The 20,093-nt window shown below is 43.3% G+C and overlaps 1 protein-coding gene across 1 annotated transcript; it reads left to right on the forward strand.

Annotated features, from left to right (window-relative positions):
* Positions 1-240: 240 nt before the first annotated feature.
* LOC106641546 (uncharacterized) lies at positions 241-16,957 on the forward strand. Its single transcript, XM_089597904.1, has 6 exons — positions 241-556; positions 12,165-12,452; positions 12,959-13,065; positions 13,516-13,949; positions 14,040-15,369; positions 15,889-16,957. The coding sequence occupies exons 2-6, from the start codon at positions 12,176-12,178 to the stop codon at positions 16,264-16,266; spliced, it is 2,526 nt and encodes an 841-aa protein (XP_089454030.1). The 5' UTR covers positions 241-556; positions 12,165-12,175; the 3' UTR covers positions 16,267-16,957.
* Positions 16,958-20,093: the final 3,136 nt, after the last annotated feature.

Consider the following 20,093-nt stretch of genomic DNA (forward strand, 5'->3'; position numbering starts at 1 on the left):
TCGCCATTAGCGTCACGATGCACACGTATATAGAAGCCTTATTATCAAATAGCCCGTTTTAATGGGCTTACTTGATTGTTATTGGGTACCCTGGAGAAGGAGGTATAAATAAAGAGGGACGGAAAGAAATGTACCTACATATACAGTGCGCGCGCTCTCGCTCTTCTTTTGCTCCTTCCTTCCCATCAGACCGGCCCTACCTAGCAGAGACGTTCTCGCTCTTCAGTGTTGCCCGAGGAGCGTTGGCGAGTAGACGTACCGCGTGAATCATTCAAGGCCCGGTCTGTCGCGTATCATACGTTGGATAAACAATGATGCTCTGAGTTATCATGCAGGACAATTTGTTGTAATTGATCATCCGATTTTTTTTTTTTTTTTTTTTTTTTTCGCCGCATCGATCGAAAAACCGTGTTTGCTGTTTTTGCCTCCATGGCCGAACCGATCGGCCGTTCTGGATAGTGCCAATGTGCCTCTCCTTGGATATTCTTCCTTTTCATCGCCTGGCAGAGGATTGTTTCCACGGCCGCTGACAGGACTTGCTCTTTATCGTATCAACGTAAGTGTTTTCATTTTGTATCGTTTTTTGTTTGATACCTATATGGAAATTCAGCCAATGCTGAGTACTTTGATTCCTTGGTGACGAAGGAAGGAGATAAGAAAGATGTCGCACGATCGCGTACGCCCGGAAATGACAAGTGACCTTTTTTTTTAGTTATCTCGAGTGTGTAGACGATATGTTAATGTTTTTTTAAGTAGAGTTTTGAAATCTTTCGGAGTGAGTGCAAGTTTTTATTAATTTATTTATTTTTCTCGGCTCGGACCAAAGCGCATTTTTACTTTTATTAGTGCCTTGAAATATCGTTTAAGGCCAATTAGAGCACACCGGATGTTTGTGTGTGTATATTTACATTGTTTACATCGCTTAGACAACTCGTCGTTTGTACGAATGAGTACTTGGTTTTGTTTTAAAAGTTTTTCTGTACACCTATACTTTTACTCGTACGATTTTTTCTGAAATTTATACGAATATTCATTGTTTGTTTCATAAAAAAGGTAAAATGGCCCCTTTTTGCAGCATACACAGTTTTAAAAGGGATAAAAAATGTTTGTTGCGACAAAAAATTAGTTTTGAGACAATTTGCATTGAAATAGTAACTTTATTTGGTATTACGATCATTTGGCTGACAAAGTCTAAAGTGGAGCACTCAGTGATTTTATGATTATTTTTAGCAATCATATAATACTCTTTCATCCATCTGAAAAATAATAAAAATTACGTTGAGGTGGTCAACAATTTCTGCTTTAAAGCTGTATGTCCTACTGACCCTAGTGAGAGAAAAAAATGTCCCGCTTTCGCAAACAACACCAATACAATGTCCTTTTTTGCATTTTCAATACTAGATATCGCTAGATCTAGGTCGAGAAACCCAAACTAGCTCGTTTCCGAATTTTAAAATAAAAAAAACGGATTTTTTTACCCATCGCACTTGGGCAGCAACTTTTTTCATCGGTCCAGCTTTTGTGATATAGTTGGGAATAACAAATACATACCAGCACACACTCAGTTATGAACCACAAGCCAAACTTTTGTGCTCGACGAGCCTCATCTTTATATACATGTAGGCTGCCGCATCAAACTGAGTGTTCTTAGGTACTAAAACTTGAGTTTTCTCACTTGAAAGTTTTTCGATTTCCTTACCAAGTTGTGACGAGTTCTTTTTCACTCATTTTCAATTAAAGTACTTATCAAATAATCATAAGGTACATCGCGAAATACATTGCTGCTGAATAGTTTTGGGTCATTGAGTTAATTGGGTTACCGACAGTTGTCCCGCTCCGATGGAAAAAATAATTGTTGCTAGTTATTTTATACCAGCCGCGTGGAACAATCATGAATCGGCTTGTTATTTATTTTCCAATATAGTCAAACTGTTTAATAATAATCGCACGTGCTAATGAAGCATGCAAAAATGGCCTCCGCCATCCGCATTATGGGTCCCAACAAAAATTAGTAGTTAGAAAATGGCCCCCCGGTAATTGCCCGTACTAAAAGTTGTAGTACGTAACGAGCGAGTAGCAGTGCAGAGATGGGCCAAATACGACTTCTTCCAGTGCCGAAGAATAGGAACTCTCTCTCTCTCTCTCTCTTGATGCCAATAAAGTACACCTCTCCGAGTCACGTTTCGCTAAGCCCCGCACTGCAACAGATGACGCGCATTTGCAGCCGATGCGTTTTATGGCTTTTCTAGCTATATGCTTTTACATTTTACCTGCGCGCAGGTCCATCCCAGCGTGCTCCTCGAGAAATAAACGACTTCCGTGCTTTCGGATCGCCCACTTTTACAGTACATCGGGCTGTAAAAATTATTGTCGCGGAGCGAATAGGCGCAGGATATGGTGGAAGAAACCTTTTTGTAGATACATTCGTCTTACACCATCGCTTTTGGCGTGAAAGGCGAGTGCGTTACGTGCGTCCTCGTGTATACAGGTATGAAATTTTTTTTTTTTTTTTTTTGCACTTGGTTGGAGTAACAATAATATGCCGATACTAAAGTTGTTGGTCTTGGTAGTGGAGGGGACGAGCTTGTGTGTACCAAATAGAGTTGAGCCTCGGTAATCCCTCAGGGGACAGGCTATGGATCCTCGTCTTGGAATATCATCGCGTCGGTGCGCCAAAGGGAAAGGTGTTTTTCTGCCTCTGCGTATTATTCCTTTTCCCGTCCGATGGAGACGAAATTTTCGGGAAGTAATACGTGTTTGCTCGCGAGTGTTGTTCTCCTCGTTCGTGTTTGTCTCGTGTCCTTCCCAAATAGGTGCGTGCAGCGCGTTATCTCGAGCGAAGAGTCCTTCGACGCCCTTGTTTTCGCCGGGCCCTAATTTACGAGGCGATTATGGAAAACCGCCTGTGCAACAATAACCGTTTCTGCCCTCAAGTGTAGGATCGTTGGAACAAATAGACTGGCAAACACAGTTACTTCACATAGATTTTTTGAAAGAAAATTTTCCTTCCAACAATCCGATTCACAAGGAAACTTTTTTTTTGCCGCAACCCAATAAAAATTCTGTCAAATTATCGTAGTAAGTAAAAAAGAAGCGAAACATAAATATCAGCACTAGTATAGCAAGCGATTGACAAAAAAAAAGTACTCACCTTCACCGCAAAGACCGAATGACGTTTGCCTACGTGTATAAACAAATAAAAAAAAAACAAGCCCACCGATCTCACGTACGTGCACATGTAGCCCTCGAGAGTGGAACATTGACCAAAAAAAAGGGTGTAGAAAAAAAAAACGACGGGAGCGAGCAGAAGCGGTCCGACGAGGAGGAAGCCGGTCGCGCGCGCAATATCGGCCAACGAACCCTCGCAGGACTCGAGTACTCGTGTCCAAAAGAAGGAGGAGGACCCGAGAGGACCGAGATTCGCGATTCTTATCACTTCAGTCCCTCTCGCGCGACGCCAAGGGCACACGCGTTTGTGAAAACGTTGGTCCCGATTTATACCGTTTTGCAGCGCGAAACGCGAGAGACGAGAGAGTTTCCGTGTCAAGGGAGGCCGGGTCGTCGTCTGTCCGTCTCCCCTCGTGTTTCGCAAGACCCCTTTCTGTATATGTTTAGGTGCGCGAGATCTGCGCTTATTCTCTCGGCTCTTTTGCCGCTCTCGACTTTTAAGGCTCGCGATGCAAAAGGGCCGAGTTCCCGAGATCCTTCGGCCGATACGAAAAAACCTGTTGCGCTAATTAAAAGAGTCTCTTTTCAAGGTGCAATTAATAAAAAAAATAAAACAAAGTATGCACCACTAGGGCCTCGTAAAAGTCCACGCTACTGCAGCGGAACCTGCGTTCATTTATATACGCACGCTGGTACAAGAAGGGTAAAGGACGACCTTGCAAAGTCCCTCACATGAGCATTTAACCGAGATTCCCTCCTCGCCTCGCAACAGCGAAGTCGCTGTACGCGCACCCGAGATGGTCCGCGAGGACTTTGCACGAGTGCATCTCGTCGCGCGTATATATAATATATAACAGGCTTTTCCTTGTGAGAGTTTTCTGCTCATCGATGCACACCTACACAGTGTTCGTATGCGCGCACACACGTGAGCCTCGTTGATGCGGGTATACACAGGTACACATGTATGGTACACCACTCCCACCGTTCCACTATGCAGAGAGAGCGAAGGCCGTGCAGTATAGGCTTTGTCCTCTCCCAACTGTGTGTATAAGGTATAGCCAATGCGCGGGTACTACCTGCCGAGGCTCACTGTATGCCCATACACGCGTTTGTTTGTAAGAAACCCCGAGGATAATCAAAGCCCCAGAAGGAGACGAAGGGACCGATGGGAACTTTGGGGGTGTATACACGGTGGAGAGCATCGTCAGCGGTACTGCTCCGTGCGGAGAGAGGAGGAGGAAAAAAAAAAAAGGGAAAAAGAAAAAAAGGGCCCCGGAGCGTTGTAGCAGATGTCGATTGTTCCCATACACACGGGGGGCTTCTCGATCAGCAGGTTACTCTCCTTGGGAGCCCGACTCCCACGCTCTTTTCTTCCTTTCCTCCGCAAGGGCTATATACACACGGTATACTTCGCTCGCGCGACCTGCAAACGGGGGGAGGGACCCTTTTTTTTTTTTTCTCTCAAAGCGCCTGGATGTCTGCGCCCTCGCTCGCTCCGCCTGTATACGTGTAGTGTACTCTCCGCGTGTTTATTATGCGCCGTTTTCATACGCGCGCATTGTCGTAGGATTTCTTTCGCCTTTCTCGGGATTCTCTCGCTTTTTCTTGTACACCTTTATACCTTACCGTTTCCGCGTGGGGACGTTTACGTATACTATACACACGATTGTCGTTGGACGCTTTTACGCGTATCACCTCGAAGGTACTTATATATACACAGCGAGCGGAGCGCACAACTTGTTGGGCCATGTATAATTGATGCTACACTTTTGGGAAGGGGTGTCATTATAGCGAACGGATGCGCAGGGCAGGTACTTTTCTTCGGACGTGAAATTCGATAGCGGATGCGCACCTTTCGTCTAATTGGACGACTGTGGGAAAAGGCTTCCTTTGTTTTTCCTCTAGTTGTCTGGAAATTATTAATATTCATGGGAAATTTCTAGACAGCGGTATCGGTGTGCTCCGAGCGCGAGGAGATGGTATCGTGGAGGCTATTTCGGTGTGAATTGGGGAGGGTACTCGAGGGTGCGCGGTGCGGGTTCGGCGGGTCGGGGGGAGAGAGTGTATACTATTTTCGAACGGTTTGTGGGAGAATGGCGCTATTTTTGGTCTGGTGGGCGAGGACAGATGTTTCCGAATCGTTGGTGAATGGAGATTTTTGAGGTGCACGTTGTCTCTTACCTCAAACCTCACAATGACAGCGCTGCCTTTTTTTTTTTTTTTTTTTTTTTTTTTAACCTAATGCCTTTGTTGATTTTTTTTTGACGTGCCAATAGAACGTCGAATCATTGGAAAATGGGTCTTTTATTTTATCGCCCTTTGCAAACTTTTCTTTCTTCACGTGGGAAGAAAAAGAGAGACTCAGGATTTAGTGAAAGTTTAAATGCATTTTACATTCACACTAATTTTGTTGAATAAATCAAAATGGTAATGAATAAAAGCCATTGTGAGTTTAATTTATCTAAATACATTGCAATGGTGCTGAATGCGGAAGGGATGAAGTGACCTTGCCAACTTCTGTTAAATAAATTGATCCAACAAGGCTGTAGAGAGTCAAACGTGTCCTAATGCACTCGTAGCCATTGAACATTGGTTTTTTTTAAATTAAAAAAACTGATTATAACAGATCGATTACAGTTAATGTACCAAATATGCGTATACACGAGTCTCATAAATATGTATGGATTGAAATGGATTTCCCGTATATAATGTACATTTCGCCAAGTGGAATAAAGATATCTCGACAACGATTTCCTTCAATTTCAGAGCAGAAAAAAAGCATACCGGTGATTACGTGCGCCAGAACCATCAGGTATCGCAGCCGGATGCGAATAAAAATGCCCTCCTCATGAAAAATTAATAAAAATGTTTGAATAATCCTCCAATGGGCAAACACGCGAGATACAAGGAAAACACGCGCTGTTCCGCTTATCCACTTGAGCCACAGCCGCGGCGTTGCATCGAGAGCACCGCTCTCGTACTTTTCAGTCCGTAAAAGTCCATTTCCGCGCGTTCGAATACGATTAAAAAAAAAAGACCCCCACGGACCAGCTCCTTTTTCGACCCCTCGTCGCGAGCGAAAGTAAAAACGCCGATGCCGTCCTCACCTCGAGACACCGCTACTTATGCGCTGACACACATTTCACCTGCTCGAGAGGTAAATGAAAGATCCGCGGATGAGACTCCGCGTGCAATTACGAGAACGCAAGGAGAAGAAGAAGAAGGCCACTCCGGGTGTAATGCGCGAGTGTTGAGCTCGAGGCGATCGGCACTCGGAGGTTACTTCATTTTTTTTTCGCACTTTCGATTTTCAAGAGTCTTTTTGCGCGTCCCTCCGGCGCGCACATTGCGGGTTTTCGAGGCCTTATCCGTGGCTTATTGGTGTAATTTGAGAAATTAGAAAATCCTGCGATTTTAAGGATCGGCACTGTTGGTTTTGCACAGTGAAATCGCTTGGTTTTCTAATTATAATGGACGCCTGGCCGATCGAGCTTTCTCCGCTGATGGGGACTTTTTTCAATCATCTTTCCTTTTTTTGATTGGATTCCTTTCTTTTTTTCCTCGGTGTATCTAAACAACTGCGATCGGTATACCAAAGTGTCAAGGAAGCAATTACTGTCTCGGAAAAAAATGAAAAAAAAAAAAATCCTGTTTGTTTTTCGACAAACACACCTTTTTCCCCCCTGAAACATCCGCACGAACATCGGAAAAAACGTTGGATCCATAAATCGAGGACGCAACAGCGGATTGGTGTTTTTTTTTGGTGGGCTCGTTACGCATAATAAATCCCCAAAAAAAGCAACGCCACCTCGGATCCATAATTCACCTTATAACCACAATAAACTCGGCAATTTAAGCCAAATTTATAAGATAGCCAGTGTATACGTGAAAGTACGCTCCTTGAAGTAAAAAAAAAAAAAAAAAGTAAGCGCAACGAGAAGAGCAAACACAAACGGGCCCAGTACTTACAATATAGTGTCATTCATCCACGCGCAATGAGCATCTATCCCCGCGGGCCCCTCCCCCCTAAATTTCACATTATCGCTGTGGGAACGCCAAAGTCGCCCGCTCGGGCCTTTAAAAGCCAAAAAAAAGGGACCATCCGAGAAAGAGATATATATAGGAGCGTGCGCTCAGTCCATTTAAGTCCGCCCCGTAATGTATATAATAAACACACACGAGAAGGAAGAAGGGGGGGTTATCCCAGACGGAAGGTGCTCTCGTATGCTCGCCCATGCGGAAGAGGGTCTTCGCTCAGCACCGTATGAACACAATAATATATATCAGAGTAGTAGAGCGACAGCTGCACCGGCCTCGAGGCTCGCACGCTTCTTTTCTACTTCGCCGGTAAGGGTATATATATATATATAGGTATCCAAAAATATCATCGGAGCCAAGCCACGTGCTGCCGATGCGCAAGAGACAGACAGAGAGCACGTGCTCTCTTTTTTTTTCTCACACCCCGCGCCACCCCTAAAATAATGCGCATGAGCGACCCTCCGTGTATGCTGTATGTGTGGCGAGGAGGTGTCGTCGAGTGCGTGTCCGGGTGTTCGGCTGGTGCACAGCTCATTGTGGCGCCGGGCCCTATATACGTTTGCCTCCTGTTGTACACTGCACGGGAATCCATATATATATATACCCACACGAGACTTTTTTTTCTCCCACGATAGGTATATACATTTAATGCTGCGGAGGGATACGCGTAGGTGGCTCTCATGCCCCATATACCTACTCACTGTGTATTTCCTGTATAAACACCGAATTCGATGCCCACGGGGACCCTCGAGTGCCTGCAGTATATATATACCCTTCCCCCTTCTGTTTTTCTCACGTGTGTACATGTGTCATACATGTAGGATTAATGGGTTTCGAGTATAATAGTCGTGCGAGAGTGCATCGGACGATACAATTGTTCCGTTGGGCTCTTCCATCGTTATTTTCCGATACTCGGTCCTTGCAATCCGGCTGGCAGGTTCAACGGCACGATCGCATTGTAAATCCAATTGTGTTGGAGTCCACTTGCGCAGAAGGGATCATGTTAATGAAGCGAAGAGTATAGGGTATATCATCTTCAACACTCCTTCATCAGCTCTATACTACACGGTATTATTCTACAATGATTTTTGACGTAAGCATGGTAAATCTGTTGTTTCGCAGTCTTGGTGCATTAATTGTTTTTCGTTGAAAATTACTCGATCCGGTGAAATATTGGTTAAATATTGTTGATGGTGCTTCAACGCAACCTCGTCAGCTAATTTGATGAACCTGTTGAAGTATCAACTGTGTAGGTAAACTCGGATTAAATTATATGTAATCGAATCTTTTGTCCATCACAACAAAAATTTGTTGCGCTCGACGCGAAACCGCACCACAGAAACAAAATTTCCCTAAATCATCCCTTTCTCACATACGCTTACACGGGTACACAGTAAATTAATCATGTTACCGGCACGCGAGGCTCTCCTAACGTAATATGCGTATTGAATAAATTACGAAAATAACTGTTTGTACCCTCTTTTTCTCTCTTTTATACCTATGGTCGCATCTTTGAATTAAAAAAAAAAAAAAAAAAAAAAAAAAACCACGGATGTACCTATAGAAAAAAAAGCACAAAATAAGGTGGTTCAGAGAACAACCCATCGTCCGAGAATGATCGGTATACGGTCCACCACCGGAGCAAGTATCCATGACACGAAGGGCCCGTCCACCGCAGAAGGCAAGCTTGTATATATATATGTACAACGTGTATAAGTACCTACGTGGGCACGCGTTTTTTCAAGCAAACGCTGTACACGCCGCCTCCGCACCCTTTTTGGTATCTCCCTGTTGCATACGCTCGGACTACTTTCGCGAGAGCACGCGCCCATGTGTGAGTGTTACAGGTTCTCGGTGGAAAAAAAAAAAAAAAATCTATCGGCCAATACTCGTCATACTGTTAGAAAAGTAGTCGCTGTATAAGAGGACAATCCAAGCAGCTGCACCCTTTTTTTCTTCTTTTTCTCTTGCTATTTTGAATTTTTATTACTTGATTAATTGTTTCGAAGGTATAATTATCGTCTTTCGATAAGATCGGAGATTATCGTCCCGCGCAATCGTTCGATGCGAATTGGAGCTGGCCTATACGTTTCATATGCATGCTGGTGCATGTTGTGTCTGCGGGAAAATGGTGCGTGTCAGTATACGTTATTTAATCCATGTAAAAATGTACATTGCGTGCAAGTATATGTATATACGTAACGAAAATTTTCGAGGGTTACTAAGGGCGTCTAAGGTACACACGTTTCGCTTCGCTCGCGAGGACCATACCCTCGTAACTCAATTATTACATCAGCTCGATATACATGGCTACCTGTAATAATCGTTGCACAACGCAGCAAGACTAGTCTAATGCAGGTACACGCCCAAAGTAACTCAATCCTTGAAAACTACGACGGTACAAACAGCACGTCGGGGACGCGAACATGACAACCGGCAGTGGAACCGGTACGGCACACGGTCTATATAGGTGCTCCGACTAGTCCGCGGGGGGATCACGATTTTTTAACCCCATGGTCGGGTTTTCCCCTCTCCTCGAGTATACCAGGTATATGTGCACGGACTCGCGTTGGGTGTACACACATGTAGGTATACGAGAAAGGAGAACAGGTTTTGTGTACATGAATATGCAGGTATACACACGGATGACTGCAGCTGTAAGGAGATGCACTGCGAGTACATATCACCGCGGTGTCGATAAATCAGAATTACGCGGGCTTTCGTCACGTGCGCATAAATATAATACTAGACTGTAAGTATATATAGGCACGTCAGACGAGAGAGAGAGAGATTTGTATACGTTGATAGAGAAGGAGAAAGAGACGAAATCTCCAAGCACGATATATCGTATTCAGATGTATCCATGTAGGTGTTGCGCCACTTCTGTCTGGTCTGGCTCTCCCGAAGCTTTTTTTGCTCTTAACATTACGCGCGCGCGACATAAAGACCGAGGCGTTTCGTCATCGTTGCTCGCTCCCTTTGTCCTTCCTTTTTGCTACTGTCTTCCTGTCTGTGCATGGTTTCCTGTCTTAACACATTTACCGTGGTCCTATTACGTGGGCTGAAATTCGTGCCCCAAGTGTGGACAATAATGCACGATGTTTCACCCCCTTCTCTTATCTCGTTGGCTTCATTTTGGTGCAACACTGTGTTTTTTTTTTTTTTTTTTTTTTTTTGTCCAGGGCACAATTAACAGCTCCACAGCGGGGTTTCGTGATCGAAACATCATTTCATTTCTCGATACTTGAGCCCCCTGTGCTGTGACATTTTACCATTCGAGGCAGGCAAAGACGCAAACTTAATCCTCTTGGTTGGGAAGTAATTTTATAGAAAGTTCCATCTCCCGACACGCCCAGTTTTCAATCGAAACGACAAATCGAGGTTTCTCCAGATAACGGCACATAATCCACTACATTTTTACTTGCCACGAGGTACCAAAGCAAAAAAGAAAGAACTCGTGGAAATTAACGAATCGAATGATAATCATTCCGCGCAAAAGTACCGCCTTTCGAAACGCACCGTCCGCGTGATTCCCTTTCGAATTTTTTCCTCGCAGCCGCAAATTTCACCGCGACAAAACGACGGTCCGTCGAAATAGCAGAGCAGCGCCGGAAGCGCACGTAGCGTAAAAACACGGGGCTCGGCGAATTTCCCCGACGCAAAATTTTCGCGGCTCCCCGCGCGCGCGACACGCCTCCGACTCCACTCGGACGACCCGTCGCCGACAAGGCGGAATGGAGCCCCTCCCTCGAAACCGGACGATCCGGAAGGGGGCAAAAAAAACCAAGCCAAGGGGGGAATCGATCTATTTATATATCGCCATTACCACCACCGGTATAAATACCGCCCTTCTTTACCGTGTTTTTCCATACATATATAGTTTGGGTATTTACTTAACTCATCCGTTATTTGTTTAACTTGTCGCTCTCCAACACGTGCACCGAGGGTCCAACATCCGACTTTCGTTGTTCTTTTTCATTCTCGCGTTTGACTCGTCTTTCGACAATAAGTACCTTTTTGACAGACTGCATGGGTACGCCGATGAATCACCGAGGGCTTCGGAGAAGATACGTGCACCACTTGGAGATTCGCCGATTTTCGCAGGTGCAAAGGTCACGGGGAGGGAGAAAGCCGAAGGTCAATTTGGAAAGCGGGAGGGGCCGCAGCGGGACGAATACGGGGAAAAACGGGGGAGAGTTTCCGGCCAAAACAACCTTCCCCCCCCTCTCTTTTGGAAGCCCATCATTGTTCTATGCCCTCTGCTGCTCCTCCCCCCCTTTCTTTTTCCCCTACGCTTAGGAGGGACGGAGCAGAGGGCTGGTGTGTTTTTAAAAAAAAGGCACGTCCGCTCTGCGTTTTCAATCATCAGCGCGCCACAGGTGCGGGCCGTGAGCTCATTAGAGCCGAGCGTTCGATCAGACGTGCATCGTCTCCCATCGCGCGGGTGTTGCTTCACCTGGTTACTTTCCGCGGTTGGGGCATCCCTTCGGTCTATGGTACGGGAGCTCTCCTCGATTGCATTGTCGTTTGGTCGAAGGACGCAGTGCGTTAATTCCTAGTGAATGAAACTTATCTTTAAAAAAAAAAATTTTCATACAATCAATGGATGAACTAACGTCTCCGAGAGTGTGATTTCGCAAGTTTTATTATACGAATTGCTGATGATATTTATATAGGTACGAGAGACACGTGAACATTTTAAAAATAACTAGTTCGTGACAATTCGTGATGTGTCTACCTATTGAATCGTTAACTCATCCCTTTGTGATATTATGTCACAACTTATGGATTTAGATGAAACTCGGCGTAGCGATAGCTTATACGTTTCGAATGATATATCATATAATAAAGCTGATCGACACAGTGAAAAAAGTTACACAGTACGAAAAGTTTTTTAGAAATTTTCGAAAAAAAAAAAACGAATGTTGAACTTGATGGTTGTCTTTTTTTGTTTGCAGAGAGGCGCAGGATGCGACTGTTCAAGACCAGGCGCTCGCTCGACCAGAGTCCCGAGCTCGTGTCTGCGACGCCCATAAGCCAGGACCATCCGCTGGACATTGAGGACACTTGCAATCACTTTCGCCACGAATGGAAGATGGTGAGCGACGACGCTAAGGCTGAAGCCGTGACGATGCCGGTCGCTACGCCCAAAAGGACCAAGGAAGTGACGAGTCCCGAGTCCTGGGGTCAGAAGCAGCGCACGGAAATGCTTCCACCTGCAGCGCTCATCCCCCCATCTTCTAAAAGTAAGCTTTTTTAAAATATTTTTACTTGTTTGGATTTTTTTTTTGAACCAGTCGGATCCTAAATATTATAATATAAACGAAAATTGACAAGTGGTTAACTGCACGAGAATAACCAGACTTGGGCTTGGATACTTTTTTTTGTGCCAAGTATTTGGAAAAAGAATCTCAATATATTTACCTCAAATACTTGACAATAAACTTTAACATCTAGAATGTATTTGGCAGCTAAAAAGATTTTTTCTTTGTATTGTATTGTAAACAGTGGTAAAGAAAAATCTTGTCAATGGTAAAAAGAATGTACTTTTAGTAAAGATTAAAAACCTCTCTCTCAAAGTGTTAAAAAAAATTTATAAAATAGTTGTGCCTAAATCTGTGAAACACCTAGAACAATTTTATTCTTTTGTAAGTTATTTTTTTTATGGTAATACATGGGTTGGCAGAGTGTGTTAATAAGAAAAAAAAGTTTCTACGGCAGCTCTAAACGTGTCATTTTTCATTGTCCACAGGTATTGCTACATGGGGCAAGAAAGTTGCACAAAAGTGGGAGAAACTCGGTAGAAGGAGGCATTGGAGCCCACACAGCAAAAACGACGCGAACGAAGATAACGAAAAGGTATACATTTATCTCCATTATGCAAATATTGACATTTTTCCGTTTTATTTCACCTTAAAATTTCTTCACCTACTACTGTAAACATTATTTTATGCAACTGCACGTGCATATAATTAATGCATAATATAACATTTTTTCTTTTCCGTTCTACTGTAAATATATTTTTATGCAATTGCACGTGCACATAATTTATGCGTTACTGCGAATTTTTTTCAATGCATATAATTTAAAGTCGACAGTTTTATTTTAAATTGTATTTTACAGCTCTTCCATTGTTCAAATTTTATAACTCATACCGTTTGAATGAACGAGCAAAAATTCAAATGTAAATGAATCTTTTTAGATAGTTTGCATTGTAACATATGAAATACAAAAATACTATCGACTTTTATTGTATGAAGCATCTATTCCAACGAAAAATGTAAATGACACCCACATTTTGTAAAAAAGGACGAAAGGATGCACAACACGACCTTCCCGTCGGACTACGTCAAGCCGAAGCGCATCGGGCGCGTCGAGTCCTTGCGCAACCTCTTCAAGGCCTCGAGCTCGTCCACCTCCCTGCACTCTGCGTTCTCGTCTCGCAAAAAGAGCTCGACGCGGGAGGAGAGAAATGACGCCGACTACGACATGACAAGGTCCTTCAGTGACGGCATGGCAGAGCCACAGATCGGCCTCTTGGCCAACCGCCGGCTAGAAATCAGTCGCAGCATCCAGGAACTGGAGCGCCACAGGCGCGTGCTGGACTTTTTCATCGAGAACTCCGAGGTTCTCAACACGCAAGAGGGCGCTGCCGCCGCCCAGAAGACCCTCGAGGACGCGGGCAATGCTACGCTGAGGAGACGAGCCAAACTTGGCGACACTGACAAGAACAAAAACGTCAAGTGAGTTATTGGCCTTGCTTCTAACGTGATAGTACTAAAAAAAAAAGTAAATCCTCGTTCGGTGGTTAATAATCGTTGTTCCAATTACAGACGCGAAACCGGGCGAAAAACGTCCGAAGTGAACGACCTGGAGCTGATGATCGGCGGCATAAGGTTGACCTACGACGAGAGCGGATATGACTCGGACAGTACGCGTGCAGGCGCCGACTCGCCTGACAGCGGAAAGTCGATCGCCAAGCGCCACACCTTCTGCCAAGCTGACTGCGGCAACGCAAAACTGCCCTTCGGCAGCTCAAAGAGCCTATCGGATCAGCGCTGTACCGCCGGGATGCGGAGCACCAGCGAGAAATCGGTAAGGTCGGGAGAATTCGCCGAGGACGAGGACGACGCCGCGACCGTGATCCTCGAGGACAGCGAGCCGATGCCGTCAAAACCCGAGGGGAGTCTCGACGACGCGATGTCCGGCGATTCTACCCTCACGAGGAAATCGTCGGCCAAGGTCGCTCTTTGCCCACAGAGCGCGCTGTTCCGCACGCCCGAGAAGAAGAGGCCGAGCGCCCTCTACCTGCGGAGTCTCAGTTACATGAAGCTCGTGGATAACGAAGCCTCGCCCTGCAAGGACTCGCCGCCGGCCGGAAAAACCGGCAAAAGCCGGCCGGTGTCGGAGTACACGCCGAAACGGTCGCACTCCGCACTGGGGCCCGCGTCACCCCGGGTGAAGCGGCCGATCTTCGAGATGCCGCAGCCACCGACGCCGGCTCCAAAGACGCCTCTGACTCGCCGTGAGTTGAAAACGGTCAAAGTCAATGTGGAGAGGCCGGGGGATCTTGGGATCGGGGTGGAGCGGCACGACGCCGTCAGGCCGTACTACGTGGTCGGGTCCATGAGCAAGACTGGGGCGGCTGCGTTGTCCAGGCTCTTTCGGATCGGGGACGAGATCGTGCGGGTGTCGGGGCGTAGGTTGAGGGGGATGTCGCTGGCCGAGGCGAGGATGGTGCTGAGGAGTTGCGTCGGGCTGGTCGAGTTTCAGATCGCCCGGCAGCCGAATTTTCGTTTCTTCGACGGCGACGAGGAAGAGCTCGGCGAAGCTTGGAGCCTAGACGAGAGTATCACTCGCTCGCGGAGCGAGTCAGAGATTTGGGGGATGCCCGATGGGTGCGGGGCGGCGATGGTTGTGGACAAGACGTTTGAAAGTGAGGCGGGTGCCGAGACCAAGGAGGTCGAGATGTCGGAGGAGAACGGCATGGTGGTGAAAAACGCGCGCAAGAGCGAGGATGCCGAGGGCAAAGACAACGGCCGAGCGCTCAAGAGGTCCAAGACGTGCGAGGTTATCGGGGGAGTCACCAAAGACGGGCGTACCGTCGTGCTGGTGCAGGAGAACGAGAACAGGGAGGAGGTCACCGGAATGAGAAAATTCCAGGTAATTGTTTGCAATATCTACTTGCTGGGACAAAGCCTCTTTTACGGGTACCTGATTGGCTTATGGCGAGTCATACAGTGTAAATTATGCTTAAAATCGGTTGGATTTCAACCATAACATTGGCTTTTTGTTTTCCTTTTTTTTTCTCGTACCTCTACATTCGTACAAGTTACTTATTCATGTGAAAAAAATTAAATTTAAGTCAACTCCAATGAAAACGCTGTTAATCTTATCAAAGAGCTCCACTTTGGAATGTATTGATTCATTTTAAAAAGGACTTAAAAAAAACACTGAAAAAATCCGATTGAGGTGATTCAGGATCCTCCAAAAAAGTAGATTTCAAAAGTTTTCATTGTGATGTCTGTATCTACCGATCATCCTCAACTCGCGATGAAAATAACAACAACAAAAATAGGTTTAACTTAGCAAAGCATTATGCTTAGTCTTTTAGGACGTTTATGTAAATTTCCTTGAAAAAAAAAAAAATCTGATGAGTTTGTATTGTTTGTATCTTTGCAGGTCCGCAAGCGCAGCTCTGCGAGTAACGTGAGGCGCGCCACAAGCTTGTCCCTGGACCTCATGACAGTGACCCTAGAAAAGGGAGCAAAGCGACTCGGCTTCACGATAGTCGGCGGCATGGATAGTAACAAGGGCAAAATGGGCATCTTCATCAAGAGCATACTCCCGAACGGCCAGGCTGCCGAGCTGGGCACGCTCAAGGTCTCGGATGAGATACTCGCGGTGAATGGCACAGCGCTCGACGGTATGACCCACGCCCAAGTGGTCCAGCTTTTCAAGAACGCGGAAAAGGGCAAGCTCGTTCTGTACGTGGCCAGGCGGAGTCCGATGCTCAACAGATGTTGGAACCTCAGGACTCACGATGCCATCGACAATTGAGTTTCTTTGACAGTGTCAATATTATTTATTACCAATCGTGTTGTGATTCGTAATTTGATAACGGGAAGCTTCGGCTTTAACGTGCACAATGGATCTCGTTTTCTTTCTTTTTTTTTTTTCGGTTCTTCTTGTTTTGTGTTATTTATAGTTGTATTTATTACTTTGTGTTCCTCTCGATTAATTCACTATGAACAGACATTTTTTCCATGTGATTACTAGTGCTTAATTACTCTGTAGATTAACTGTGGACTTATCAACAGATACGATTTGACACAGCTAAAAGAATCAATACACATTTATTACTCTAGGTAACTAGTATTGTTGACGAAACAAGTGTTAATGTGATATTATCATAGGATAGTGGTAAGATTTGTATATTTTGTGTCGATACGTGTGTATAGGAAGATTTCCCAGAATTTTCAAGTTTCGTAGTATCCTAAAATTTAATTTGGATAAATAAGACTGTCGTAGTGTTGATGGTCACTTTTCATCTAAAAAAATGTTTTTCAGTTGTGAATTTTTCAATCGTTTCGATAGATTCTTGTAATTTTTAACAAGTCCTCCGAACCATTAAATTATTAAATTGTATTAACGCTTTTGCTGTCATTGGACATCATGTAAAGTTTTTTATTTAGGTTTGTGAAAATTAATTTTTCAACGCAAAAATAACAGTTGATTTCTATTTTTTTTTTTTTTTAACGTCATAATAATTTCAAATTTAGCTTTAGTTTTTAGGTTCATAACATTTTCTTCAAGATATCAACAGCGTTAAAATTAAATGTTTGTCTATTTACGGTCTTTTAATGTATATTTGTTAAACACAAGTACAGTCATTTGTTTTTCCTTAATGGTCAAAATCTGTTAGACACGTGCTAACAGAATTAATTTTTTTTTGGCTTTCGTTGCTTTCACTGAACTAAAGTACTTCAAGCGTATTTCACCGTTTGGCACGTGTTTTGAAACACGTTTTCAGCTTTAACGGGTCGCCGAAATATTTGGAAGATTGAAGTTTAAATGACAGGTTGGATTTGTTCAGTTGAGTAGAATTTTGTACACTTGTGCAGTTGTCAGCCTAGGATTATTAATATTGTTTTCAGAAAATTAGCGTACGGTTCATACATGAGCACATTATTCTAAGGTTAAGACAAATTAAGACGTACGTCTAAAAACAATACCTGAAAAAGTCTGTGATACTCTGTGTAGTAACACTAATCTGCAAAAATATGTAGTAATAAGATGTAAGGATTCTGTACAATGTGTAAAATATATGAATAAATTAACGTTAGAGTCATTAAATATTTTCTGTTTTTACTACTTATTCCCTTGTAGTACTTTTTGAAGCCTAATTTTACTGCAGCATAATAACTTTCCTTCTGTAGTCATAATATCACAGGTTTACTGTATTTGACAAATGTTAATGTAGTATACATTTTTGGTGGAATATTTTCCATTAGAATTTTATAGTTATCTAGCTTAATCTTATTTATTTCTGAATAAGTTCAGCAGCTGTTAATTTTTTTAAGGCAATCTACAAAAATTTAGATCGGTTCAAATTACGTAAATATTTACATCAAAATGAAGAAGCTAAAACATTCATTAAAAAAGTATTACTACTCGCATTCATTCCACCAGAACGAGTACTTAGAGAATATGCCACACCTATTGAAAATTTAAGCGCAAACCATAAAAAAAAGTTGAAATGTTTTTAAAAGTATTTTAACAACTTTTGGTTAAATACGGTTGGTCCTGAAGGGTTCACAGTATTTGGTATACTGTTGAGAACAACAAATGCAATAGAGGCCTTTCACAGTGAATTAGTACATCAACTGGGAATTCATTCAAAACCATGGGCATTTTTGCGTAAGTACGAAATATGTTAACTTTAAGCCTTTAAAATACTTGGAATATGTCTCTTATCAAGTAATAATAATTTTTTCTTAAATTGTACTTTTTTTATAATTTAACGATTAAAAATAGAAGTGAATAGATAAAATAAGGACTTAATTCAAAAAGAGGATAAAAAATTATTCCCAAGAAATTGTTGGTATTTTTCTAGTCGTAGTTGTAGCACATCTATTTTTAAAAATGTTAACCAGAAACGTACATGAAGTACACGAAATGTATTTTGTTGAATTCAGGTAATATAATCAACATAACAAAAAGTGTATATACAGATATTCAACTTCTGCGAAAAGGGTTTCGAATAAGTAGGAATCCTAGATATTCAACAACACAAAAGCAGAAAAAAATCATTGAAGGTAAGGTTCTTGAAAGTATAAAAATAATATTGCACTACTCTATCCTCTTAAAAGTAGACAATTGATATCGGTTAAAATACTTGAAAAAATTTAGTGACACAGCGACAATTTTCCTACGGTTTCATCTAAGATTAGAATTTTTTCCCACAAACTTTTTTTGGGATCAATCATGTGTAGTAAAGTATGGAAATTAAATGAAATATTTGAAATATCAAAACATGTAGCAACAAATTCCTTTACTTATATAAGAAAATGAGACCTAATAAGCGTTTTTTATGTTTTATAAATCTTTTTTTTTTTAGTACATTGTTACAAAATCTTATCTTATCTTACTAATATATAAAGCAAATTCGCTAAAACCGTTGTAATCGCTAACCGCGAAAACTACTGAACCGATTTTGCTGAAATTTTGCACACTGATTCATGATACTTCCTAGATAATTTTAGTATAGTTTTTATCTTAAAAAATTAAACGAAAATAGCAATAAATGAGCTCAAAGTTTTGCAAAAACACGCCAGCTTTTCACTTTAGTTCAGTAAAATCCGCTAGGTGGCGTTGACATAATCAAGGCTACCTGCAACAGAAGTAAATAAGTGTGGTTATAATACGCCAAAGCGTCTCGATAATGATGTAGTCGAGCTTCGGCAGTTCAACGAGCTGCATAGAGAATGATGATGATAGTCTTGCAGATGGGATTTCCCGGTTGCGGACGACACTCTTCTAGTATAAGGGGGAAGGTAACTACGTTTCCATTTACCCTGAATCTCGACGAGTGCGATAAAAAAAAATTCATTACAACCGATGACGTCTCTGGCATAATACAGGGAGGCATATCTAGCCAGAGCACATTCTGCACCAACTCTTCAGAGTATTGGGGTAGTCCCACCATCCCACCTGGTACAGTCAGATAATTTTTGGCTACAAATGTAAGCCAGGGAAAACAGCTCTGAGGAGCACGGGCAGCCACAACGGCTACCTTCTTAGTCGTCGCGTCCCCAACGCGCGCTTACCCACATGTTCCCATCTAACGAGGAGCGGTTGGTTATCCGGGAAACGACCCGAAGACGAGATATTCTTTGGTCAGCGGCGTACCTCCCTCCATCACAGTCTCCGTACATAGAGACTTCGAGATCTATATATCCATAGGTAAGAGTCAAGCTACCCGCAGCCAGCTCTTCATCATCAAGAATAATAATAAGGAATATCTGGAAGTTTCACCACTGGCCCTTTTCAGGGCCATTATAAGTATTTACGTTCCTTACTAAACCATCAATCTCATCGGTTCTTTTAAGGGCCACCTAAGTTTAAACTACCTTGCCAACAAATACATTTTTATTACCATTTCCGGAAGCGATTCGTCGACTAAAAGACTATATTAACTAAAGACGGGAACTATTAAACCAAGTCAGCCATTCACTAGCAGATGTCACCTGCGGAGTTGTTCTTCGCAAGGCTGGGAAACCCGGTGACCGACGACTCTATATTACCCTCTCGACTCTAAGCATTCAACCAGGAATCACTGATCCTCTCCAAGGTCTGCGCTGGGCAAACCTATAACAGCTATAAAG

Source organism: Copidosoma floridanum, unplaced genomic scaffold (assembly GCF_036245765.1).
Source record: "Copidosoma floridanum isolate Cflo_tuat_1 unplaced genomic scaffold, Cflo_Japanese_pri ptg000040l, whole genome shotgun sequence".
Classification (NCBI taxonomy): Eukaryota; Metazoa; Arthropoda; class Insecta; order Hymenoptera; family Encyrtidae; genus Copidosoma; species Copidosoma floridanum.